General features: G+C 43.0%; 2 protein-coding genes across 2 annotated transcripts in view; one reads left to right on the top strand and one right to left on the bottom strand.

The window, feature by feature from the left end:
- The first annotated feature begins 2,001 nt into the window (after positions 1–2,001).
- PCARE (photoreceptor cilium actin regulator) lies at positions 2,002–10,065 on the top strand. The gene is made up of 2 exons (XM_063328156.1): positions 2,002–5,768; positions 9,936–10,065. Exons 1-2 carry the CDS (start codon positions 2,002–2,004, stop codon positions 10,063–10,065), a joined length of 3,897 nt encoding a protein of 1,298 aa, XP_063184226.1.
- An 11,478-nt stretch (positions 10,066–21,543) lies between these two features.
- The window catches only part of TOGARAM2 (TOG array regulator of axonemal microtubules 2), a 35,701-nt gene continuing 29,330 nt past the window's right edge, over positions 21,544–27,914 (bottom strand). The window contains exons 18-19 of the mRNA XM_063328496.1: positions 24,062–24,148; positions 21,544–21,788 (exon numbers count right to left, since the gene is read on the bottom strand). Coding sequence (XP_063184566.1) covers positions 21,544–21,788; positions 24,062–24,148 — 332 coding nt within the window. The remainder of the gene's footprint in view (positions 21,789–24,061; positions 24,149–27,914) is intronic.

The raw sequence follows: 27,914 nt of genomic DNA, 5'->3' as shown, positions 1-27,914 counted from the left end.
GGAATGCAAAAAGAGCTGGGACCATTGTGTAGAAACCACATCGGGGCGAGACACCAAAGCAGCCAGAGCGTGAGCCACATGACTTGCAAGAAGCAGAGCCAAGAAGTAATTACCTGACAACTTCTCAGAAAAACATAGAGGGAAATGACTATGCTATCATAAGTACAATTAAGTACAATTTATGTGTTCCAGAAAAATTACTTTAGAGAAAGCACATAGAGTTTTAAAAATTTTCCTGGGAATCACTGTCATGCCTTGTCCCCTGTAAAACAAAGTAATTTTGCTGCCCCTGTTGAACAGAAAAAGAGATTTAAACAAGGCTACAGACAATAACGACTTCCCATGCAGATATTCTGCTACTGCAGTCCAGCGGCAAGGAATGAATCACGTAAGCAGTCCTTTAGAGCCTGAGGATGTTTTGTAGGCTTGGCAGCATGCAAAGATTTTTGGGAACCAGGCAAGACACCTGCAACAACCAGGCAGTTGGAACACATTGCTACAGAGAAGCTGTAGGCTTCCAGCCAGCGTTACAGTTGGCTACTGTTGTCTGTAACCTTTGCGGCACTGAGAAATGGCCACCTTCGGTAGAAAAGTGGCATCCGGAAATTAAAAGACAAATCCACTGAGGCCAGTTTAAATAATGAAGAGGGAAATTGTGGGGTGATTGCTATTATCACCCTCATCCATGTACTGCCCTTCCTAAGTAAATACTTGGAAAAGATAAATATCTTCTGCTTCATCCCATTCCTACTTTAGTTCTTTAATTTCTCTTTCAGAGAGGGATTATTCTGTCCAGACTTCAGAAGTGATTCAAACAAGAGATTTTTTGGTTGTTTTGGTTTTTTCCAGAAACAGTTCTATATTTTTAATTTGTTACCTTATTTTCTTAGAGTTTTAACCCATAAAGTCTTGCAGTGAAGAGAACTAAGCCCTAGCCAATGAAAAAGAACTAAAAGTAAGCATGTCACTTCTGTGACTGCAAAGAACACGCTCAAATTTTATCCCAAGATACACACAGGAAGGAAAAAATTAATTTTCATTTAATTTTTTTTTTAATCAGTTTAGATCCACTAGATGCAGGCACCATCTTAACAACATACGTAAAACTTATTCTGCAAATACTGTTATTGTGCAGTTTGGCTTTTCAGGTTGGGAAGCTATCTAGAAAAGAAAACAGTACTTTCCAAGAATGATCACGTGAGGGGAATTAAAAAAATCAAAATCTCATTTGGAAGTCTTAGAAGGAAAAAGTAAACAGCTGGTCACTTGCAAGCAGGGGAAAATTTTGAAGACCATCAAGGCAGAAGTCTTAACAGGTATCTCTAACCCATTTGATTTCGTGTCTTGTACTCTCCAGTGGATACGTACTCGGTCAAGGTCACCTTTCTCTTCATTAAGGAGTATTTAGTGGCATTTACGCACCTGTTCAAACAGTTTCCCTTCAAAAAGACTTCAAAATACAGTCTCTTCCTTTGAATCTCTGCCTTCAACGTATGTTACGGTTTTGCAACAAGGGAAAAAAAGAGGGACAGGTACCAAGTCCTTTTGCCTCCCAATATAGTGCAGAAAAAAACCCCTCTGCCTTCATAAACGGGTGCTGACTGGCTGGTGCCTGCTTATCCTAATGAGCTTAAAATCTTATTTGTAGTGGACATCTGTCAAGACAGAAGTGAGGCACGCAAGTCCTCTTAATCCATTAGCTCTAAATCCAGCAGAGCTTTCACACTCCTTTTTTGAATTGAAGAGGAAAGCCCTGAGTGGGAACGTACAATGGGACAGTGCACAACTTCAAGAGCGGATCCTGGGCAGTAAGCACGTGAGATTTCGAGGCAAACAATGCAAACTGACAACAAAACCAGGATCGTGACGGGAAACTCGTGAGAAAAAGGCTGGTCTACGTGATGGAACAGTGAGTTTGATTTTTTTTTTTATTTTTTTTATTGTGTTTTCTCTAATTCATCTGGATTTTTAATCAAAAATAAAGCCAAAGACAGAGAAAGGATGGGCTGCACACCTTCTCACAGTGAGATTGCTAATACTATTGCAAGAAGTGGTCTTAAGGCTTTGAATAAACCCAAAAGTGTTTTGCGTATTGACCCAGGAGATAAAGGTATCCCTCTGCTGGTTAAAGGTTCATCTTGCTACAATATTGATGAATTACACCAGTATGGAGTCCAGGGGAAAGACTACCTGAGAGAAAAGGAGGATAAACTGTCAGAGCAGGACGAAAATGATAATTTGCAGTTATCTTCAAACGTTCGTTCAGACCCCCAAATTTCCAGGGAAGACAAGAAAATTGAGAGGACAGCCACGGATGCTGAAGTTGTTATGTCAGAACTGATTGAGTCTCAAAAACGCATCACTGAGGCCATACAGATCAGGAAGCAAAGCTCCTGTGAATCAGAAGCATCAGCTTTCATTTGGGATGACAAGAATGAAAGCAACGCAAAGCAAATCCCAAAGAAAGGGAAGAAGCAAAAAAGTCATAAGCTGGCAAAGCAAGGTCGACCTAGCAAAACTAAAGAAAAGTCTGTTTTGGCCCCGTGCAAGACAGAGAAAAAAGTAGATTTCCCAGAACTGCTTGTTAAGGCTCATCAGAGTGCGTACGCCTACTTAAATCCCAACCTCTCCAAGTATGAAACTATACTTCACATGGCCAACCAGACTACCCAAACTCAGCTCTTCCTGCAGCAGATGGTAAGCTTTCTCCTGCTTCGCTTTGATGAAATCAACCAGCTCTTGGAAGAAATTGCCTATGATGGGGAAAATCTTCTCAAAGATGTAGGTGGCAATCTGGCATGGCCAGCAGAAAAAGGTGATTTGAAGGAGCACCCTGATCTTCTGCAACAACTACTGCAGTACACGGTCAATAAAATGCAGTTACTGAGTGGGACACTGGCCTCCCTCACTTCTGATGCCCTGCAGGAGACGTGCAGCTACCTGCAGTCTGCTGCAAGCAACTTGGAAGGAAAACTGAAAGCAAAGCAAAGCTTTGATGAGCGCCTGCTACGGACAGTAAGGCTGCTTGAAGCCTCAACAGTGGGATCCTCTCAGTCCCATGGTGATGACAGGACTCTCTATTCTGAGGATAGTGGCATTGGTGTGGACAATGAATCCCTCAAAGAGTTCAGTGCTCTCAGCCAGCATGGAGGACAAGCAAGCTGTGATTCCTGTGCACATGGACATCTGTCCCAAAAGCATGCCAGAACAGTGGAGCACATGCGTGATGGGACAGTGTCACCGAGCACAGCCACATCCCATGACTGTGCACTTGAAAGGCATTTTAAAGATATATTTTATTCATCCATGCAGAGTAGGGAAGCAACTTCTTGTCAGGGTGGAGTACCAGAAGGCAATTCTACCATGCCCCAATATGTAGGCTTGACCAAAAGCCGTTACTATAGCTCCTTCCAGTCTGACTCTACTCAAGAAGGTGAACTTTTCAAAATCTGTGAATCAACAGATTTTCCTTCTGATGATGATGATGACGATGAAGGGAGCACCCTGGGGGAGGATGATGACAACACAAGTTTATCAGAAATGGGGAAGGATGCTCTGCCAAGGAGGCCCCTGTCTTCACCTGCGGTCACTGATAACACACAAAGGCAGTCCATCAAGAGGACGGAGAATGTAGACACAGAGGAAATAATTCTGAAGATGAAAGATGCCATCAGTGAAAAAATCAAGTTTGTCCCAGCTAAATCTGGACGTAAAGAATGGATAGAGGATGAGGGTGGAAGAGCAGTCCTAACAACAAGGCCCAGTACAGCAACGGGCAGCCAGAAAACCATTGGGAAACAACGACGGTCCAGGTCGGAGGAGTCCCTCAGAAGCCAGGCAGAGGACCCAACTCTCCTAGAGCTTCAGAGAACTCAGAAAGAGCTCAGCAAAAGGCTGGAAATGTTTTATGGAAAGAAAGATACAGATAACAACCTGGAGCCTTGTAAATCAAGAACAGCACCTTATTTGCAGGATGAGCAAATTACATCTAAGTCCTCCAGGAAACTGAAGTCATGCCTCTCAAAAAATTTCAGCATCCTGCCTAACCAGGATAAAGTCCCTTTGTTCATGGTTGATCAAAATCCTACCCTTCAGCTGGATGAAAAAAGGGGCAGGAAGCCTTTAAGAGCTACTGTGCCCACCCAGGAGACATCAGGAAGCAAAGAAAAGGAACCTCCTGGAGCACAAATGCTCGGTGGCAGCAGCTGTGCCCCTCGACAGTCTGTCAAAAAGCTTATTGAAACTTTCAGTCCCACTGATGATCTTGTAAAAGCTGCACCTTTAAGATCTTTAGGACCAATAAAGTGCATCAGAAAATTTGGACTTCCAGTCATCCCACCCACCGTTCCCTTCCAGAGAGGCCTGGCACCTTTAAATCTCAAGCATCGTATTTCACCAGTAGAAGACACAAACCCTTCAAACACCGGTGGAGTTTCTTCTAGTTTTCCAAATGCCTTTCCTCCTGCACCAGCTGCAGAATTAAGCAAGAAGGACACAAAGGAAGAGACTGATGAGGACATTGAGAACCTGCCACCACCACCACCTGAAATGTTAATGGACAATTCTTTTGACTTATCTGAGCCTGAAGAAACTGCAAGAATAGAAGGAAACTCTTCAGAAGATGCCAAAAAACCCACCAAAACAGAATTTCATGCTGCTAAGAGATCACAAGTTTCCCCAAAAATGAAAGCCTCCCTTCAGTCTATTGATCTATTGCCAAGTAAAAATATTAGCAGCCCCAGTACGATCACTAATAAAGGTCTCAGGAATATGGGAGCAGAGAATGAGAAACTGCAGAAGTACCCTCTGGAGCTGAACCCTACCAATGTGCATATCCCTAGCCAGGAGGAGATACTGGCAACCCAGAGAAAAGAGGCTGCGGATTTGTACAAGCAAACCCATAAAATTATTCCTCTTCAAAATCCCAGTGGGGCTTCAAAACCACACAGTAACAGCTCAGAGAGCAGAGAGCCCAATTCACCTGCGACTTCAGTGCAAAACCAGAAGCATGGTTCTCCTGATTCACTCAGGAGAAACGAAAAAGGCTCAGCGTTTGCCAGGAGGGTCTCCCCAACAAGAACTCCTTCTCCACCAGCTGAGAAACGGCTTTTCAGCCCCGCAGCACACCACAGACACTCTCTGCAGGCATTTAGCAGCCCGCAACCGAGCTCACCCGTCATGCAGAGGAAACCCAGTCCCCCCTCTAGCCCCAGGATGCCCAGCCCACCCTTGCAGAAGAAGCTGCCCTCTCCGCCACCCCAGCGAAAACCACTCAGCCCTCCCACAGGACACAAGCAAAGCTCACCAACGCCCCACCGTCTGCTGGGCTCCCCAGCCTACCGCCGAGATGCAAGCCCCCCTCTGTTCGCCAGCACCCCCTCCCCACCGACTTCCCCATCCCGCTCCTACAAGGGGCCAAGAGCTGGGCTGGATGCTGGGGATGAGCACCAGCTCTCCTCCTCCAAGAAGGGCAGCAATGTCCGTTCAATATTTTGCCCAGCCACCTCTTCCTTATTCGAAGCCAGACCACCACTGGTAACCACCAAACCTGCTGCGGAGGTCACCAGCCAGCCTGAAGCTTCACCACTTTCCCAAAAGAGCAGTCTGCTTTTCCGACAGACTGGAGACCGGACCAGAAAGCTGTCCCTGAGTGCTGCCAATCCTCAGCCATTCGTGAGGAGAAGTTTCTCTGACCGCCGACCAGGGGTCCAGTTTCGTCTTCCAGCTCCTGTAACAGCTGGCAGTGAACCGGCGCTTAACCAAGCAAGGTAAGAAACTTTCCACTTTAGGTGAAGGAAGCAGAAGTGTAGCACTGTATTGGCTTTCTAAACTCCTGATGGGAATTTAATGTCGTTAAGAGATTTCCCAGAAAAGTGCCCTGTTCATGCGCAGAACAAACGGTTGGGCAAAGATAACACTGTAGTTGGACTAGGTGATCATCGTAGGTCACTTCCAACTGAAATGATTCGATTCTATTCTAGTGTCTTGTCCCAGATTTCAGTAGACTACCAGCCTGAATAAAGGGAAGAGTTAACTTTCCATGGCTTGCTCAAGCCTTACACTTGCACATCTGCTGTGGCAGACACCCCAGGGAAAATTCAGTGTTGGTTTCATGGCACAGAACTCCCCTTATTTGTGTCAGGGCTAAGGACATCCACATTTAATTCTTAAAAGCTCTAAAGTAACCTTCAGGTTATAGACATCTTTAAACAACCATGAGAAGGTAGGGTTGGATCAAGAGGAAGGGTATCGTTCCTAACATCAGCCTCTAAGACAGTAAACTGTTCAGCTGAACTCTGCATTAAAATGTTTCAAATCAGCTGGCAAGAATGAGAGACAGATAATGTGTAGGCAAGGATCTGTATGGACGTAATTATAGATTTGGAGCTTCTTGTGTAGGCTTTCAGATCTAGGAGCTAATTTCAGGTCTGATGGGTCCCACAGCCCAAGCCCGGTTTTTAAAGTGGCAAAACCTCCCGTGACTACTGGAGATTCATTGCTCTGAAAAAGTCAGTTTAAACAAATTGAAGCACCAACACACACTGATTCTGTGTTTGCAACCATTGGTGACCTTTTTTAAAAAAACTGGGCTTAGCTTTACATTTTCTCTACCGCTTAAAAAAAAAATAATAAATACATTTAAAAAAAATCACAAAACCAGCCAGGAACCAGAAATGGGTATTTGGGAATACTCAAAGATCAGCGTAAGAGCCTGGAAATACAAAGTGTTGTTATTCTGGTTTCTTAGCATCTTAGGATGTTTAAATCCATTAAACTCTAAAGCTCGGCAAGAGGATTAAGACCCTTCTCAGGTAACCTTTCCTCATGTGAGGAGTATTTTTACTCTTGCCACCGAACAGCTGAAATCACATGAATCGACCCCATGAGTAGGGATTGCAAGACCAACCCTAACAGGAGATAAAATTGCACTCAGTGCGTTGCGAGTAACAGGGACATTCGTGGCTACTGAAGTCAGATGTCCAGGCATTCCCTCCCCAAAGACAGAATAAGGACCAAATTTCCCACGCTGACAGTAGAGGAACGTGCTGAACAAAACACACAAAAACCACTGGGAAATGCACACCGTTTTGCATTCCCAGTTCTAATATTGCATTATATTCTGACACTTGAAGATTTACTAAGAGTCCTGTACGTTGTTGCTGGGTTTTCTGTTGTTGTTAGGTACTGTGTGAAGACAGCTTTGTCTACTCCAGTGCCTGCTAGCAGAAATAAATGTTTTCGAAAGAGGCTTTATGTCAAACCTTGCAAGACAAAAGCACTGGCAGTTTTATGGATCAATTTTTAAAACAGTCCATTATAAATTCTTAGCTAATTTATGTTTCAATTGGGTGCATTATCTTTCTATTGTAATCTGTCAGAGCATAGAGAGTAATATAAAAAACCCCACTGTAAATAAAATCGTTCCTTTCATGAAAAAAATTATATATCCTAGTGTTATGATATACAGCATTTTGGAAAAATGGAATATATCCTGATCAAAATTCGGCTTACCATTTATACAAATGGACATCAAAAGTAGTCCTACTGTGTTAGTCCAAATTTATATCAATATAAGCAAAAGGGAAATTTAGCTTGTTAATTACCACATGCACTGATTTAAGATGCAATACACTACTGTGTGTTTTCTTACACATAAAATAAGCTGCCTGGAGTAAACTTTTACAGACCTTGCACTAAATGGCACTAATCACAGCAAATGTGCTGTTGGGCAGAGAAGGACCATTTTAGGATTCAGCACATGGCAAAAACTCTGAGAGCCCCTCACATCACTGCTGGTCATCTCCTCCCACTGAGGACCAGAGCGGTTGCCACAGCTGTGAGCACCACATCCCCGTGCAGACGCTGGCCTGCTCTTACAGCAGATGCCATAACAGACAAACCACCATGCTCTGATCCATCTTTCTCTGTCAAGTTTGTTAAGCATCCAGGGCTTCCTCTGCTTTGCAATTCATTCAGCTGACAGAGGAAAATTTCCAAACGTTTTCCTAAACCAGATGTTGTATTCTTAAAACCCTTCATTCTGGCCCTGTTTGCATCTAGTCTCCAATTCACAAGCTATTCCCACTCAGCCATCAGTCTCCTTTCCTTCATTCCTTCCCTTGCTCTACCTCTCCTCTCCAAGTATAACAAAGCCTTTTTTTTTGGTCTGTGTGAGGTTTTTGTGTATTATTAGCAGCTTCAAACACTAGTTGCAGGAGGAAGGGGAGACAGAGTCAAACCTGCAAGACCATCAACTCTTTTATAGGTGAAACATTTTGAAAATCAGTGAGTTAGCTAGTTTCTCCCATGCTCCCAAACTCCAGGATATAACCCTCCACTTTTTCCATACCCAATTATAACATCCATTTGCTGAGAAGCAGATTGCTAAAGATAGGAGCTTGTACAAGCAACATGTTCTTCATCAGGTAGCTGAGTCCCCTTCTCCCACTCACCCCATTTTAGCAGAAATACCCAAAAAAAAAAAAAAAAAAAAAAAATAAAGAGGCTACTTCCATCTCATTTTGCTAGCTGGCATTGCCAGGCATTAAATGTCAGTGCTGTGCACAGATTTGTGTGCCTCCTGCATGCTGACTGCTTCCCTAGAAGGCAAAAATCGCTCCTTTCCCAAGCATGTCTCCTGCCCGTGCCATGCTCTAAGGAATATCAGGACTTAAAACACCATTAGCCCTAATTAGGGCTGGAGCTAGAGCTTTTCTGTTTAGTCTTAGGGTACCTGGACAAGAGTTTCAGGTTTCAGCACTCAAGTCAGTACAACTGGTTCCCTTTTGGGCAGCCTGTGGATGGACAGACTGAGCTAACTTTCCTGGTTTCTAAGCTTGGTCATTTGACAGCAATCAGCAGTTATTGGCATTTTATCAAGGCATAACATGTCCGATTGCTCTGCTCATAGAAATCCTGTTCATCTGTAACAGGATTTCTGAGTATGCAGTTAAATGAAATAATATTTCATTGCGACTGCTAATCTCCCAAGAGGTAGAACAGAGGTAGAAGATTAAACGCTATGGCCTTTAAGATATTGTTCAAGGAGGGCTTGAGAATGGATTGGGTTGACTGAATCAGGCCCAAAGCAAATAGCCCAAGTGACAGCTTCTGCAATTGGGGGATATTTAAACCTGGATTAGTTTCGTGACTGGCCACATATCACAAATCTCTTCACCCAGCAGTTCATATCAGTAAGGTCCTAGCAGTCAAAACAGGAACATAACAGCTTGTCTGTAGTTGAAAGCTAATTCAGTTTAGCAGTTTATGTACTTAAAATACAATAATGATTCCCAGATAACTCTGGACTATTTCCTCATGTTGAGTTTAAACCACCCTAATTAGTTACAGCAACACAGGGCACACTTCACCATGAAGGCTCATGGCGTGAGATGTTCATGACTAGCTTCATGAATCCTGATTCTTGAAGTCCCTGTGCTCCTAAAGATCAGCAGTGTGACCTCAGGAACATCATTTACACATTCTGTGTCTCAGTTCTCCTGTCTCCAGAGTGGCAGATTTATACCACCAGAATACACATCCCATAGTCACGTTGGCATACTCAGAAATCACTGTAACCACGCTAAGCAGATGTGTAACAGAGGTAAGACCTTTCCTCCAGCAGAGCCTGGAACAAGACTTCACTCGAATCTGTCTCTATCTGTAAGTGAACCCAGATTCATACTGATCCCCCGTTAAACATACAAAACGTTTGCTTCCCAAGAGAGTTTTGGAAGGGGACAGTACAGCGCATTTGGCATCACATTAATAAAATGAAGATGGTGCATGTAAAGAGCATATGTACGGGAGAAGACAGGGAATGGCATAGTATCGTACGGCATTTGTGCTTTCTGGGTTAACATGGTCTAATCAGCGCTGTTTTTAAAAAGTCACAATTTGTTAGCCTCTTAACATAAGCATCTTTCCTTCTGCAGCTTGGAAGAGAGCCCTCAGAAAGCAGGAGACTCTTGGAACAGCCCTTGCGTCCCTGAAATCAGAGAGTCCAACAGATCTGCTTCCCATCCCGAGCTCTATGTGGTGGGCCATGGGCTGCAGAGGGACTGACAGCAGGCGCAGGAGCAAGGCCAGAGGCCCCAGAGGGAGGAAACAGCCTTACCCCAAGCCTCCAAAATGTGGCTTCATTTTTTCCTCACACGAAAACAACATGGTGGCATTGCACCTAAAAACCCAAACTGGCCCCAACAGCCCAAGGGAGTATTGGCAGGGCAGTAGCCAGCTGCTTCTCCTTCGGATTGCATTCAATGGTTTAACTCAAAGATTTACATCGAGCGAAAGAAACACTTTTGCAGTTGGGTGAGGCTGAGGCAAACTGATTCGATAAAAAGAGGACATGTAGCCAAGTCCTTTGTTTCACTGTGTAGCCAAAAGAGTTAAAAAAGTCAGAAGTGATCATTATTTGACATGTTATTTGTTGAGGAGGCATCACAGTTTCAGTTATATATAAAAAAAGCAGCTGTTGTGACATTTCTGTGGGAGGAGGTAAAATCCTGAACCACTTGAGTTTTACTGCAAAAACATCAATGGCTTCAGCAAAGCCACCTCTTTACACTAGCTATTTATCAACATGCAGAGACAGAATAAGGTCAAATACAAGTTAAAACAAAATAACCCCTTTTAAAGGAATAAAATTAGGGATCTTACTCCCTCAAAAAGGCTTTGATTTTCCAAATCACCTTTGATTATCATGTAATCCCATCACCTCTAGTTTCCAGGGTACAAGGCTTAATCCCGATTAGAGCAGTTTTTTAATAGCCCAATCAAACAACATATAAATCCTGAGGCACCTGAGGACATGTATCTTTTTTTGTTTGTTTTGTTTTTTAAAGAAGAGAATGCTAGTATAGAGAATCCTTTCCTCCCCAAAACAGGTTTATATTCTTTCTATATTATGCAGTTTGAGAGGAATTATTGCAATTTCACTGAAGAGTCTAGACAGATTGTATTAACAGATTCTTGTTAATAAAAACACAAGTTATTTACAGTCGATTAATCCTAGGCTTTTACAGCACTCACTGGAATACAGTTTCAGAATTTAAAGGACCTTGCTCACCTATCTAATTTATCATCACAATTAAGATGCAACTTTAATGTAACTTTAATTAATTTGACGTGTTTTCATATGCATTTTCAGCACAGAACAAGATCCAGAAAAAAAGAGCCATTTGTAGTCTTATTTGGACAGGAATAATTTTAATCTTTTCCTACAGTTTTCATGATGGTGGTATCTGGGCACTTCACACAGGATTTTTAACCCTTCCTGCCCACATTTTTGATGGGGGAACTGAGGCTCGTCTTATGCTGTACAAGGGATCCCTTTAGATACTGAACTCCTGAGTTTTAATTTAGTGCCTTAATCACAACCATCCTTCTTCAATTATCTCGGTGCCATTTTATGACACAGACACAAGGAAACCTTAATTGTCATATTTAAGGTGAGGTATCAAACAGAGAGAAGTAACTTGCAGTGAATAGATGCTTTGGATCGTCAGGGGTTTGTGAGCTTGGGGTGGCAAAGCAGCCATACCCATAGAGTACGGCTAGGAGAGGTCAACAGATCTACCTTGTAATCACCCCGGCAGATGCACCATCCCCTATTAAACTGGGAAATCACAAGGGAGGTACCGCAAAGATCACCAGCAGGGCAAACTCTGCAGGCCAGTCTTCCCCCTCATCAGAAGCGTAGTTCTCTCCCAGCTGCATGAAAATACAAAAATATCTGCAGGTGTTTGGGATTTGTCTGTTCTGCTGGCGGTAACCACGCAGAATAGATACAAATCAGAAACATGACAGCAGAAAAACAGCACTTTGTGTGCCTAAACGTAGCTTTGAAGATGAAAACATAACAGAGTGGGAGGACAACTTCTGCTCGGCTGCTGCAATCATTTTATCTCTTTATGGTTTCAAGCTGAAATTCCCGAGCATCTATGGTGGGTGGTAAGAGAAAGTATTCATTTATATCCGCCAAGCGCCAAACTGTGGTGCAAGAGCTACGTCAGCACATGGAGCAATGCTTCAGCAAGCGGGCTGGAAACCTCCTCACACATGCACTAGCTGGACATGGAGTCAGCCAAAGCATCTTTCCCCAAAATCCAGGCGCCCTTGAAGATGTGGTACATGAGCTGGCACCCTACCACAGCATCTCTCCTGGCTTTGTCTAAGGCTGTGGTCATCAGGAGGCTCATTGCAAACATAACCTCACCTAACCACTGCAGCTGCCGAAGGATTCTGATGCTGCAGCAAACTGAACACTATATTCAAGAAACAGAGCTCCTCCAGGACTGATCTACAAGTTTGGACTACGAACTCATGACTACATACAGCTAATGGGTTCTCTTCAGTACAGCTAATGTACAGGACTAATATAAATAAGGTGTTTACCTTCAATTTGTATTGCAAGCATGAGATTAAGAGTAACTATAGTATGCAGGAAATAATAGTTTGGCTGGACAGTTTAAAAAAAAGATACTGTTTGTTTGGGTTTTTTTACAGGTTTTTTTGGACAACACTTCCACTTTTCATATATACAGCATTTCTGGAAAACAACTGTTTTATAAGACTATGCTCAACTTTAAGATTTATTTTTTACTGATGTAAATAAATCAGAGTTTTTATATGCAAGCTATGAGTTTGATCTCTCTTACGTTCTGTATACAACCGGCTTAAATCTTAGCCCAACGTTATACTATTGATTTCTTCCTTGGTGCACTAACTAGTGCCTTGTGCTAAAAGAATTCCATTTGCTTCCTCCCCACCACATCACAACCCTGTCTTATGTTTTACTGGTACATCAATTAATTTATGTTGCATTTCCATTAAGCAAATATGTCTTTTTAGGCTACAAGATCCAGCCCGGACACTGACAGACCAGAGCAGAGGTCAGCCGTGCTTCCACCCTTCCCCTGCCCCGATTTAAGCTTGAGCTACCTGGAAATTTTGTACTTGGTTAGTAGAGCCTTCTATATACAACCACGACTAACTTGAGCACGGGGCCGTGGTTTTGTCCTAAGGGTTAAAAGCAGAGTGCACCCAGCGTAGTGGAGTCTCATTGCAGAGGGGTTGAGCACAGAGGGAAGCAGTATCAGTTTTCCAGCCAGGGCTCCATAGCTGCAAAAACAGCAGCGAGGCAGCTCCGTGCTGCACTTTATCTGCAGACCTTGAACAAGCTGGCAGCTGCCCGTGCTTCCAGTGACACTGCTCAAATCTCAGACCTTTAAGGGACTTGTCATTTCATACCCTTAGCATGTGAAGATGCCTAGAACACGAAAGCACTATACACACTCCAGTTACTTCTTTTGACTTCAAGAACTACCCCAGATATTAGCAATACGGTTGACAATATGATGCAGGTTACCAATAAAACCAGTATATTATAGTGTTTGCACTGCCACACCTCTTAACATTCAAAGCATTTCATAATCATTTATGAAATGTTATCATTAAGAGGAATATTCTGAGAAGTTACTCCCATGGCTATAGGTAGAAAGGAAAGAAATCACAGCACAGAGATAAAGTAACCTGTTCTTACTGTCACTTCTTATCCATAAGGAGCTGACAACATCTCCTGAAGAGAAATCCTTCTAGATTAGCAAATCATTAATCCTTCCACATCAGATAGATTCAGTGCCACCGTGACTGCAGCATGTATGAGTACATGTTGCAGGTATAAACTTCAAACTGAGGTTTTGATCTTCCTGGGCAAGATCCTGAAGGTTTCATAATGCTTGCAGTATGGATTAGGGGCTCACTTCCATGTTGTCCTCAGGTAAAGACGAAGGTTAATTCAAACTCACAACTATACGTTGGATCATCTGAAAATTGGGGCCAAAGATCCCAAGTTTATATTTCTTGCCCACCACCCATTTTGGATGAATAATGAAAATATCAACATCAAAAAAGGATGTGCAGATACAGACAGTAAATATTCGGCAGAGCAAGGTGATTAAGACCCAGGACCATGCTATCCCTCTGATCTCACTTCTGTTCATCTGCCCGGCATCTATCCTCTTCCACCCTTGCTAGCACAAAATTATCTACAGCCTTCACTGTCCCTAATTGCTCTCCACTTTACTGATGTGCTGAATTTCAAAATCTGGCCTTTTACCTCTCCTCATCATATTCTTTTCTCTTTCTTTACGAATATACAACTCTGTGACTGCATTCAGTGACCCTGTGAGGATTTCTGAAGTTAATCTGCATAGAATACACCCTTTATCAAGGTTATTTTAAAGGAGAAAGGGGCGATAAGCCTATCTTACTCCATATGAATCCCTCCTGCTTCAATAAAGTTTTCCTTGAGGCATAGATGAGCTGATTATATAGCAATTAAAGAGAAACTGAAAGCTTTCAATGTTATAGGCTGCCCTTCGTTTATTGTTACTGCTACTGAACCACGGAGTCTTTAATACATGAACGGGTGAAAGCTGAAGCCTGGGGATGCTGACAAAGACCCATCCTTCCCCAGACCAGGAACTGTAAAGCAGTGAACAAAACTTTCCAGGCATTCCAGTGGACACACGAAGTTATGTAGCAAGGCTGAGATGACTCTACAGATAAAAACCAACAAATTCACTAGCTGCTTGGCTTTTAAATGCGAGTCGAAGTCTAAGTCAATCAAACCGGGCAATTTCACTCTTGTTGCCTTATCCCCTTTTAAACCTAATATAAGTTTAATATTAACACTGGAACAGGCTGCCCAGGGAAGTGGTTGAGTCGCCATCCTTGGAGGTATTTAAAAGATGAGTAGACATAGTGCTGAGGGACATGGTTTAGTGGTGATTTTGGCAGTGTTAGGTTAATGGTTGGACTCAATGCTCTTAAAGGTCCCTTCCAACCTAGATGATTCTATGATTCTATGATCTCTTACATCCAAACTGGATATTAAACCTGCCAGTACAATACCATGGCTTTATTTTTTCTATTTTTTTAAAATGTTTTCCTCCACTTTGAAGCTTTGTGTCTCTTTGCTTGTAAATATAGTTAACGTGGACAATTGGGGCACAAGGCAATGCCCCTTTCTGGACTTTTTTTAGTATTGAGGTTTTTATCAATAACCTGATATCCATGCAGACCCTTTCATCTTTATATTTCAGAGAAAACACATGCATATACATACGTGCATTAATTATCATAAGAGACCTGGCATACAAGTAGGTTGCCATAGCACAGTTTTTCATGCGGCTAAGGCAGGGAACGGAGAGCATCAGGGATGCCCTGCTGTCACACAGGGCTCCCCAGCTGAGCAGCCAGTAAGACACAGGTAAGCAGTTACCTAATTCTGTCTCAGAAAAGGTCATATCAATCCACATATCACAGTAACAGCAGCTGTTAATAGGGTATCTCTAAGGTGCAAAGTAAAGAAATAATCTAGAAAACACCACGGACAATTAAAAAAAAAAAAAAAAAACGATACTACATTCTTCATGTTGAAAAACTCAGTACTTCCGAACTATTTATCCTATCAATATCTAAGAGAGGCAGAAAGCACGTACTGCATCTCTAGCCCTGCCAAGTTAAAAATTTCCCATTTCCAGACCCTCAGAGCTCCCTTGACAGCCAAATATCTAGATTAAGTTTTCAACAGAAAAAAAGTCACTGGAAACACCATGGCATGAGGAGTGCAGTAGGCATTTGGATGCTCGGCGTGTCCCCAGTTTCCCTTGGCTGGGCAATGGCTCTGCAACCTGTCTACTCCCAACACACTGTGAAGGTTGTCATAACCTCTTCAGAGGTTGTTTACAAACCAGCAAAAATAGAAAGTTACTTCTTTAAATAAACAGTGTGCTAATAACTTTAAGAGTCCTTTGACAGGCTTAATTTAGACTCCTTGCGGCAAAAGGGAGACGAGAACTTGTGTGAGCTTCTCTATTCTTCAGATGATGCTTCCCAGGAGACAGATATGCTCCAGAAGTTCAAAGCAACAGCACTGGGGCTCACCATCTCCCACCCACCCATTCGGGGATGACAAGCCAGTCCTGCAAAAAGGTAAGCAGGAAGCTAGCACAGGGCCCAATGGATCCAATTATTTCAAGTTTTCTATCTCAAATTTTCTTTCCCTCCTAACTTTGCATAAAAGTGAGCCAAGACCCAAGCTATATCTAAATTTAGTTTTGTGAGCCAAGCACTTATCAGTACTCCAAAGCATCATCAGGGGGACCATGCATCATTCACCTGGTTTATTACCATGTTTGGAGACTAAGAAATGTTTCCAGTATGACTTTAAGGAGAGAAAAAAATGCCACCCTTCCAACAGTGGGTGTGCAGGTAGGTGTAAAGTTTCACTGCCTTTACTATGATGTATTAAAAGGATCTGAGAGAATATTGGGGGGGGCTAAACAGGCCATTTATTTCCCTAACTTTATCTCCAAGGAAAACCAAAAGGACACGTTTATTGTGCTGGTAATGGCAACCCAATAACCTCACGGACTGTTCTTCCCTGCAACATGCTGCCCTGCCTGGGCTTTACTAGGCCAGGATTAGATCCATAGCTAAGCAAACACAAGTGGCCACATAAAATAGATTTTTTTCCTTCAGAAAGTCTAATTAACACATCACACATGCATTTTCTTCTGTAACATCAGAAACTGGCAACCATGCAGACTTTGCTGTCAAAATGTTATAGTGAAATGTTTTTCCCTGAAGCAGAGGAGTAATGGCAGCTACAAATTAGAATGTAAGTTTAAAAGATTCAAATTATTATGAAATGAAACTGCTAAATAGTTTCTTAAAAGGCAGCACTGTCAATGATCACACAGTCCACCAAAGAGTCAGAGACAAACCCAGAAGCGCGTGTTCCAGCTACACAGGAATTCATTACGCTGGCAAGCACCGACCCAAGGCAATAAATTATCGCATAGCTCTGAGCTGAACGGCACCCAGGCTGGAGTATAAATAGATTTGAGAAACCCTTCTCACCTGTTGTTGGCCTCACAGTCAACTCATCCTTCTGCAAACAAGTTACAAACACCACCGCTTGACTGCTGTCCTGGGTAAATACACATATATATGCCTTTTCAAAAGCAGTGCATCTTTTCCCAGTGAAATACTTTTCTTCTCCTTACATATAAAATTGTGATTGAGGACTGCTGTGAGCCACAAATGATTCGGATTGCAAATGTGCAAAGCTTTGGGATTTGGGCCAAGTTTTATTTGCTCAGGCCTATTGTGAGCACAGAATACATCTAGTTAGAAAACTTTACTGTATACGGGACGTTGTCCCCCAAACATGTAAATAAATTACAACATCATAACGCTGAGTAATCAACAGCAGCAGCACATAAAACAAAGAAGTCCTGGGCAAAGAGGAAGAGAGGGCCAGTAAGGAAAGGATATGGTGGGACAGATTTATTCCTTGTTGGAATTGCATTACGGAAGATTTTAGGCCAACACTTACTGGGTCAAGAGCAATCTGTAAGTTTGCCAAAAAAATAGCTTCCGACGGGTGTGAAACACGAATTACTGTCAGCCCTGGGCAGGACCAGAAGAGGACCACGCTGTGACCGTTACCTTCCAATGGAGCATTAGTTGCAGGATCCCTGGAGAACAAAACAGCAGCACCGCCCAGCAGCTGCCAGACTGCACAGCGAAGTCCCAAGCTGCGGAGGTCCAGCCTGCAAGGGCACCTACCGGAGCCGTCAGGCTGGTTTAGCCAGAGGGTGACTGTTCCCTGGGGAAAGAGAAGCATGTTTTGTTTGCAATGGGTGATACTGAAAATAAAAAACCTGCCAGAATAATATGGCAGTCAAAGCAATAGAGATCCTAGCACGGGCACAAGTGTGTCCGTATGAAAGTCATCTTATTAGTATAGCCAATTTCCCTTCTTGAAATAATATGTACTACCATTCAAACATTTGCACTGGCGGAAATGCGTCAGCATTGAGCAGTTTTATAGCCTGATACATTATATACACTGACAGCATACACAGAGGAGGACTGTTGTACAGAGGAAGTGTCTCCGTGTATGGATGTGTGTGCACGGATGTGTGTCTCTGCAGAGGAAGGCAGAGCAGCAGCAGTCGAACCACAATGGACCAGAAATTTCAGGTTGCGCCCAAGAGCCTGGGCATAACTGCAGTGCCAACCGCTGGGCACGTACGTCCTTTCCAGGACCCAGACCTGCGTATCCCGCAGCCTTCACTGCGGTCTCCAGAGAGGACAGAGTATTTACCTTCTGCTCTCAAATGCAGCAGAGGTGAAACATGGCTACACGGTTGTGAAAGTAGCACAGCCTTCATTTACCCAGGGCACAGCTGTTAGCACAGAGAGAGGCTTTACAAGCTCCTTTACCACTGCCAGTTGCATTCAAAAACCATTGGGTGGGCTTTTAAGGATACAAAGGATCAGTTTGTTGGCCAAAGTTACTGTTTTGTTCAGCTAAGGCATAGTGGAGGCTTAAAGGTTCAGGTCAACTCTAATTTTAACTAGAGTGGTTTTCTCACCTCTGCCTGCATCAAAGGCAGTATCAGAGTATCAGGATTCAGTGTCAGCTGTCAGAGATTTGGTAGCAAAGCAACCAACTTTGATTCACATCATCACTATTTAACAAGGATGAAAATAGCCACCCCAGTGCAGCCTCCTCCTTCCTTTTGCTATGCTAACTTCTGTGGGTTAGCAGCTGCACCGCACATTGAATGCAATAATTAAATTAATTAAGCTGGCCCTGCAAGTGCAGCCTGCAGTCTTCTCTCTGGTGAGACTTCTGTAACAAAATTATAATAAAAGTAACTTAGAAAAATCAAATATTTAAATTCTTACCAGTATTGGAAGAAGGTCCAACATTGCTCTGCCTTTTGTTTGTGTCATCCAACAACCTTTATAGCTTCTTAATAACTTCTGAGATGTGCACCTGTGCAAACATGTGGCCAGAAGAGCACACCTGAGCTGAATTAACAACCACTACCCGTTAACCCCTCTGCTTGTCACTGCAGACAGTCCCATTGTCAGCTAAATTTCATCTGGCTGTGGTAGGAGTGCCCCTCTCATGGCAAAACTGTCTCAGCTGGAGAGTTAAAAAAAATAAACCACCTAGACAGAAAATAGGTACCAGCAGGCAATGCTTTATTCTCATCGACTGTGGGGAACGGTATGCAGGAAAGCACCACTCTAGGCCAACAGAGAGTTGAGAAACCAGTTACACGAGTTACTTTTCAAACCTCCTCTGCAAGTGCTATAACTAAATGCATAAAAACAGGCTCTGGGAAGCCTCATATGATGTGCTTTTTTTCTCCCAAGTGCAGAAACTTCCCCCCACATTCAGAAGGGCCCGAGCACAGACGAAGAGAAAGTAAAACCAAAGAGCTTTTATATTAAGCAGCCTGTGCAGAACAGCATTTATGGGGCTCCAGAGGGAGAGACCTGCAGGGGAGGGAAACAGCAAAAACAACCTGTGAGGTAGAAGAAGCAAAACCAGGAGGCTGTCTAGAGATGGCAACGGCTATAAATAAATAAATAAATACCTGTTAAAATAGATATCAGGCAGTAGCAAACTGCAGGTGCTTAATGAAGTGACATAGTTCAAGACCTGCTGTTTAAACTCAGCCACCCTCTATCATTCTCCAGTGCTTCATCCCTAGCATTTGGGTGCATGTGTATAACCTGCGGAGCCCTGTCATGCCTGCGAAACAACTGCCCGCCACCAGGCTGTTGCTGTTTCTGCTAAGCTGTTAGAAAAATTTCTCAAGATGCTAAACTCAAAAATGCTCTAGCAGATCCGCAAGGACTATGGCTGCCCACCAGGCTCTGCAGGATCCCCAGAGACACCAGTGTTTCAGAGCCAGGTCCCCGGCCTACATCACGTGCCAAGACTTCGCAGAGATGAGCTCTTGAGAACTCCCTGCTACCAGAAGTTGGGAGTTAGAAACAAAAAACAGCAGAAAAAAAAAAAAACCCAAACATTTTAGAAGAGTCTACTAAATGATTTTGCCACTTTAATACTGTACTAAAAAGAAAAAGAGGTTCCTTAAGAGGTTACACAGTGCAATAGTATCTGGCAGGCTGGAGTCCCGTGTATCTTTAGACATAGCAAAAAATGCTGCAAATAAATGTAAGACCCCAGGAGCCCTGGGATGGACAGATCTCCCTGCAGTATTTTGTGGCCTTCCAGCTTCATACAAGGTCCTTGTACCTGCCAAGAACCTGTTAAGGCTCTTTTAACTTTCCATGTGTCTCATGTCGTTATTTTCCTGTTTTTTGCTCTCCCCCAAACCTTGATTTTTCTTTCTTTCAAAACTGCCAATATACGGAGGATAATATGAACATAAATCAGGCTGCTTTGTTTTGATATCTGACTATACAGATGTACCAACATCTGCTGCTCTCAGCCCTTCCTCTCTTCTCTCACCACTTCTCCCCTTTATGCTTCCAAGCCTTTGTATGACGGAGGACTGGCATAGCCCTTACTCTGTTTCCTGAATCTCAGGTTCGGAAGTGCTTTATTGGTCCACCTGTAAGGCAAACCCTTCGCTTCTCGAAAGACAGGAAAAGAGACATTTAGAAAATGTATATATTTTAAAAAAATATACCTCGTCCCACAATGCCTGCCCACAGCTTACCTCTCCCCAACTTCTGTAGGACACTCTCAGCCCACTCATTGCCCAGCAGCTCGTGTGTCACCCAGCACCCCCTGCAAGGTGGTGTCACAGCCCCCTGCCCCTAGGGATGCCCCAAGGTGCTGGGAGACGTTCAGATGGCACCGGTCACCTCGCCACATCAGACCATTGCACAGGGGACTATAGAAAAGATGCATCCCCCAAATCAGGAAGAAAATTTCGGCACAGCTGGGGAGATTTCTGCTGTCATGGGACTGGGGGTCTGAGCTTGACCTGGACATCTCAGGTATCTGCCATTGCACCAGCAGCTACCAGAGACTTGTAAAGGGGCCTAAAGCTTGGCACCTAGGGCCAAACTGGTACATACAGTGAGCTGCACAACTTCCAATAACCCCCCTGTATATCGTCTGGCCAAGCAGGTCCTGGTCTCATTCTCTGCTTCCTTCTTCAAGCCATCTAATACTATAGCCCAAAGGCTTCCAAAGCCCATCTTTTATTTTGTAAGTAAATATATGTATACATATATATGCACATCTCTTATTTTCCAAGTATGGATATAAATATATTATTTTCCTTTTTACAGTTACAAATTGCATTTACACATAGGTTTTATTTTGTAAGTAAATATATGTATACATATATATGCACATCTCTTATTTTCCAAGTATGGATATAAATATATTATTTTCCTTTTTACAGTTACAAATTGCATTTACACATAGGTTTTATTTTTTTGGTATCTATGCAAGCTTCTTAGGGAAGACGAGCTCAAGATATAAAACTTTTGAAAAATACTTCCTTTTAATTTTTTTATTATATTTTAAAAGCTGAAATCAAAATAAACGGTGAACATCTGTAGCTATAAACTCTGTAAGGTAAATCCCATTCTTCAAACATGCAGAATAAAACCAATGCCACCGCCACGTCCACCTGTCCCACTCGGCGCCTCTCCATCAGCTTCCTGGAGCACACCAAGCCTTCACTCGACAGTGAGGTCCAAAATGTCGCAGAGGTTTTTCACCACTTGCCGAGACTGGGTGGCGGCATGCTCCTTCAGCCTGAGGCCCATCACTTGGTAGAGGCTCTTTGCAAGCTTGGCAACCACAGCCTTCACGTTGCTGCTTCGGACAGGCAGGATGTTGTTTCCCAGGAAGAACCAGAGCACGGGCAGGACGTAGCGCTTGACGGTGTGGGGTTTACGGGGATAAACAGATGGCACGAGCACTGTAGGGTGAGAGAGACAACCTTCTTAACAACCTGAATGCAAACAATTACCTACCTTTATTTTTGGTTCTTGGGAGCCTTTTCTGGCTAATATCAGCAAGCATAAAGAGCCCGATGATCCAGAAACAGGCAAGAGTAACAGTAGCTGAACATCCACTGAACAGAACAACCAACCTCCGAGAACCTTAATTTCTCCAAATCAGAGGCTTTGTATCTTTGATAGACTTAGCAAAGAGAATAATACACATCTTGTAAATCATTTCACTCTCCGCTTATGCATTACAAATGACAAAAATGTCAAATCGCTGTTTATTTCCATTAAGACATTGTCTAAAGCAGCTGCTGAAGATTTTGAAATGCAGCTTAGAGAGGTAATTGAAAGACTTCTAATAAAAAGGATGATTACTTTTTTGTGACCTTTGATGAAAAATGCCAAAATTCTAATCTGGCAGTTCCCTTTGCTCAGTGGCACACAGCAAATGGCAGTATTATACCACACTTCGAAACTTCAGCCCGCAAAAGATGTGTGCTGCTTGACAGTTTTATTAAGAAACATCAGTGACTAACTGATGTCTTTGGCAGAATGGTCTAATTTGAGCTTTTTTTCCCCTCATAGTTGGTGGCTTCTAATGAACAGCTGTTTCAAACTTCAGGATGTCTTAGGTAATTACCCAGACCCCATTGCCATGGCATTTGAGCATCCCCCAAGTTTAATGGCATTTACCCTCACAATGTTCCCTGAAACAGGGGAATAGAGATACAAAAATCTTACAAAGGGGGATGAAATTTAACCAAAAAACAAGCATTCCCTCTCATTCTCTCTGAAGACTGCTCTCAGCTCATTTTCTGAACTGAACTGTATTAAATACAAACAAAAATTTACTACCAATAGACTCCTTGCATGGCAAATTTTGCTGAGAGATCAAAATCTGAAATGGTCTGGAGACAGAGTTCTTATTTTCTGTTCAGTGGAAATGTTATACAGTAACCACTTTTTAGTCTGTAGTGGAAGGACCTTCATTTTCTCTATGCTGTTAAGCCAGCATCAGTCATCAACATTTAAACAGCTCCTGAAAGTACCTAAAAACAATTCTGGTAAGCAGGAAAAGGGTTATGGTACCTATTTTTAAATGGGAGTTAATTTGAGTTTAACTGCTATTAAACACAGCGGTCACTATGGAGCTTCAGAAGAAAGAGCTGTCTGTTCCCACTAAATTCCAGAGAGAACATTTGCTCTTTCTAAAGTAGTCCCAATTTATGTTCAAATGCTTCATTTGAAAAAGAGATTAAATTACTGTAAAATTACATTCTATGTTTATGGAGATTTACTTTATCCAAATTATCTTTAAAGGCCCTTTTACGTTTGCTATGGCTAAACATGCCTTTTTGAAATTCATAATGAAGAAGCAAAGTGTATTAAACCTTGGATTAAAAGACGCTGGCATAATTAGCAGTGGATTTAGCCCTAATTAAAGCAAGGCTATAAATAGTCTTGTCTAGTATACAGTGAGATTATATTTTTTCCCATCCTTGGCTATTGCTGACGTAGCAAGCTACTATTATAAATCAATTATCAGCTGCATTTGTAGTGTGTCGGACACTGCTGATATAGAAATAGACTGTTTGCACATCCTGAAATTGTCAGTCCAAGGTCGTATCTGCAATACAGGCAGGGAGCCTGAGTGGGTGAGGCTGAACTGCCCACTTCTGCCCCTCTGCCCCCAAATGCTGCCTTGCACAAAACCCTTACCTGTAACATGTGTGTTGAGTTTTCACCTATACTATGACCCCCAGGCTCTGCAGGGTTCAGCCTCAAAAGTTTACAACAGGAGAACAAGAATCCTGTGACGACAAAAGAAGCTGATCCTCAGAAATACCAGTTGCCACAATTTTTTCTAGAGGATGATCATTCACTTTAGGAAAGGGGCCTCTTACAGACCTCCGTGACCTTTACTGTACTGTCCTTCAAAGAGAGGAGCCAACCAGGGTATTTTTAGCCCCTCTTTTCCCTGGAGGCGGGTCCTGAGATGCCCCAGTGAGAGCTCAGTGCTGGAGCCTGAGCGCCATCCTCATCTCACATGCCGCATGCCTCCACAGCAGCCAGGCAAACCCCTGCCAAATACAGCGGGTACGTGTATTTTGCAGGAGGGACAAGCTCAGGACCTTCTGGTGTCCGATGAGGTACTGCACCCTCTATTCAGAGGCATTCCCTCTAAATATTCCCTCTGAAGTCTTCTTGACTTAGCAGTGGATATTAGCTGAAGCAGGGATACCTGAAAGTTGTTCTGCGACAACCAGCATAGCTTGGCCGCTGAGGAAATTCACTCGTTGGGACAAGTTTTGCAGCAGCAATGTGTTATCTGAAAGAGAAACATTTATTTCTGCTCACTCTTCTGATTTTATAAGAGTAAAAAACAAAAGGGGGGGGGGACGGGACGGGACGACCAAAGTAACTGCATTTTGTAAAATAAAGTACATTTCTGCCAGTTTCTAGTCCTTTTCTTCTTCTTTCCTTCCAGCTTACTTGGGAGGATTTAAAATTCAAAAAGAAAAGCTCTCATTTCACATTTGTAAATCCAAAGTTGACTGCTGTACAAGGAGCTGTGTTAAGCATTTCACATCAGGGCATCAAAATCTAAATCACATGTAAGCAGTGAAAAGGTTTTCCATCGTGGAGCTTTGCAGAAGCGACCTCCCTCCTCCCCCTAAAGAAAAGGGTGAGAAGTCTCAAAAGTGCACACACCCATTCACACTTTAAGGGTAAGCTGCTGTTAAATCTTTACAGTAGCTGTTGGGATCTATGGACAAGACTCCAAGTTACTTGTACAAGAGAGAATTACTGTTCATTGCAATACAGTCTGCTCTCGGGGACTCTTGTAACATCTCTGAAATCAGAACTTGTCAGAGACTGGAAAACTAACTGATTTCCCAATACTTGCCTGTCATATGTACGTTAGTTTTTCCTCTGCTGCCTGTTGTTGACTTGGGGTCTTGTTTTAATTCATAAACTGTTGCCTGTATTGGTCTGCAAAACCCCAGTCTTACCACTTTGATAAGCCAAGCAAAGCTTTTCCCGGAGGCAGAATGCACATGGAATGTGCTACGATACCTCGCAGCCTCACCAGGAGTGAGTGGCACTAATAAAGCAGGCAACCTACTTTTTTGGGAGCCACTACAGAGACAAATCCCAAAGTGGTTTTAAGTAGCACTGTGCTATTAAGTGCTCCTTTTTGCATGAGATATAAAAAGGAAGTCCCTAATGATCTTCTTGCAAGCGTGCAATAAAGAATTGGTCCTGCTATCCTAATTAAGCTTCTGCTTTGGTAATTACACTCTTTTCATTCACCTTTTTAAACAGACACTTCACTTTTTGCCTCACTCTTGCAGTATTGGCAGATGCTATTTCATACTTGCTGTTCCCCCCCAGGGAGTTACCTTACAGCTGCTGCTTTGAAAAAGATTTCGAGACCTGGAGATCTTGAAGGAGCACAAAATGTTAATTAATCGTTAATATCAGTATTTACACAGATCTTTAGGGGAACACTTGGGTTTTGGGTGGGTGAGGAAGAACTGTTCCTTTTCTTGTTTTTTAGGAAGCTAAGTCTATAGGCACTATTCATCTTTCCATTTAGGGGTTTCAAATGCCCTGTGCATTTTCAAACAGTAAAGCTCGAGTCAATAACAAATTTACCCAACCATTACTTTAGCTGCCTTGAGAGACCTAAAGACAGAGGAGCTTTTAATGGCTGTTAGAGAAAACAAGGCAACAGGCAGTTCAGTTCTTATTAACTCAGCTTTAATTCTCTGGACTAGATTTTAGCTAAACCTGTTGGCCATGGGACAGACAGCCCAGCATTTGCAGTATGAGCAAAAGAGAAAAGAAAAAAAAAAAAAAAGGTGGCAGTGGCCACCTGAAGGGCATTTCTTTCATGACAGAGGACAGAGTAGGACAGATGTCAGAGAAGAGCAAGATCTATGTCTTGGTCCCATTGCAGTCAGGCTTGATTTGCTGATTCGCCCCTATCTACAAGGTGGGTCCTCAAGTGGGATTAGAGTCCCAGGTCACAGCTAATGACTAGTCAGCTGGGGACATCCAAGCACACGTCAGGGTTAAGCTAAATAAATGATTCAGGCATTATTTGGAAGGAAATTGGTTTGTTTGTAGGTAGAATTTTAGTCTCAGGGATGGGGTTTTGGTGGGGGTTTTTTTGGTGGGTTTGTGGGGTTTCTTGGTTTGTGTTTACATCAAGTGGCCAGGCAATTTTCTAACCAGCTTGCATTTTTGCATGGATCATTAAAGGTGACAGATGAGGAAGTCTCATCTAAAACTCAGAATCTGAGACATGTCAACACAGACTCTCAGAGCAATAGCTGGGCTCTTAGCTATGAAACTCAGTGATGCAATGGGGCAAGACATTGTGCTCACTTACTCTAAGTGAGGAGCATTGCACAATTCTTTAGAGTTCTGAGGTGGTTTTTTGTCATTTGCCCGCTGATTTTAAATTGTACAGACAGACAGTTTTAAAAGATGTGGGAAGGTTTCGCTCATACATTTTTCCAGCAGATTCTTCCTTCCCCCGCTAAAGCCCCAGGTCTTGAATTTTGAAATATTTGTGGTTCAGTTGCCTGTTTGAATTTTTGCAAACATCCATAAAAATGAGCAGAACCAAAAAAATATATCCCATCTTGTTTGCTTGAACCTGTCTCTGGGTAAAGTCAGCGTGATGAGAGACAGATCTGCCTTGCTCCTGTTCTGACATCTGCCAGCGTGGAAAATTTACAGTGATCTCTCAGACCTGGTGAGAGGGGAATGACAGAGAGCTCCATACAAAACCCTGAAGGGATCTGTTTGCCACATCCTCTGTTAGCAGGATTCTGCAACTTTTCCCTAATCTTCTCTCCCAGGCACCACAAAAAATGGGTAAGGCCAAGAGCCGTACAGGTCTCACACCCTTCTCTCGATTTCATGACCAGGAACAGCCCTATACTTGGGACACAGAAAGGCAGCGGGTCAGCAAATTCACTGCGTTTGCAAAGCAGCTGATGTGGAGAAAGTGCTTAATTTCCCTTTAAGACCTGCCTCTTCAACACTGAATTTTTCAGGCATATTCACCCAGTGCTGCATTTTCACAGCTGACATAAATCTGTGTGGCAAGGGAATTTACAGCAGACCTTGGCTATGTAGTTATTGGCTATAGCAATCTTGCCCCACGCAGAACAACATGTGGTACAAGCCATCATTTACAGCTGGATTTATATCTGTTTGTTCTAAAGAAATGAACTTGGCAAATCATAAATTCCCTTTAAAAAAAGAAGACAAAGACAAAAAGTGGAAAATAGACAGGACCAGCTAATGCCCATAATGTAGAGCCTTCCAGGAAGCTGTTCTGCAGAAACTCTGATGGGCCAGTGTCCCTTCATGCCAACAGCAAAGCAATTCATTTGGAGAAGTCAAATTGGGTCCAAACAACCTCCAAAAATCCCTTTGTCCCTGAATTCTAGCAAAGTTGTACTCCAGGATTTATTGTTCAGCTCCTCCTGTACCAAAGCAGACAAGCAGCACAGAGCCAAAGGCTCCTGGGACACTGAGGAAATGCTGGTACACATTCAAGCCTCTCTGGGAACTGGTGCGTAAGGACTGCACCGCCACACCTTCTGGTTACCCAGAAATTTTTACAGTTGGCAGGAATTCAGATCCTTTGATATATAGCATAAATGACACGAGTGATCTGCAAACCAGGCATCAACCATAGAACCCAAAGTCTTTACATGGAACCTGCTTTTTCTGTAGTAGGTGTGCATGCTATGCAAACACATAGCTTCTGGACAGCCATAAGGGAAGGGCTGAAGGTGCACTCTGCAGGGCAGGTGCTCACAGACAAAATGAGCCTGAGGATCTTCAAGAGCTTTAGGATGACCCTGGTAGGCAGCAGAAGACATGCTGCACAACCTGCAGTGGGCCATATGGTTCAGGACACAGGGCAGATCAGGACCTCACCCTCTTCCTACTGTAGGAACATATTTTACACCAACAGGCATACTTGCAGCCCCATGCTCAAGCCTCCAGAAAAGGGGATGATAATGGGCTCCTTACCCTTCTGGAAGTAGGGAGACAAGGCATTTCTA

The sequence above is a fragment of the Chroicocephalus ridibundus genome, chromosome 3 (genome assembly GCF_963924245.1).
Source record: "Chroicocephalus ridibundus chromosome 3, bChrRid1.1, whole genome shotgun sequence".
NCBI classification, from domain to species: Eukaryota; Metazoa; Chordata; class Aves; order Charadriiformes; family Laridae; genus Chroicocephalus; species Chroicocephalus ridibundus.
The sequence above is the reverse complement of the archived record's forward strand: the minus strand, read 5'-3'. Positions and strand labels throughout refer to the sequence as shown.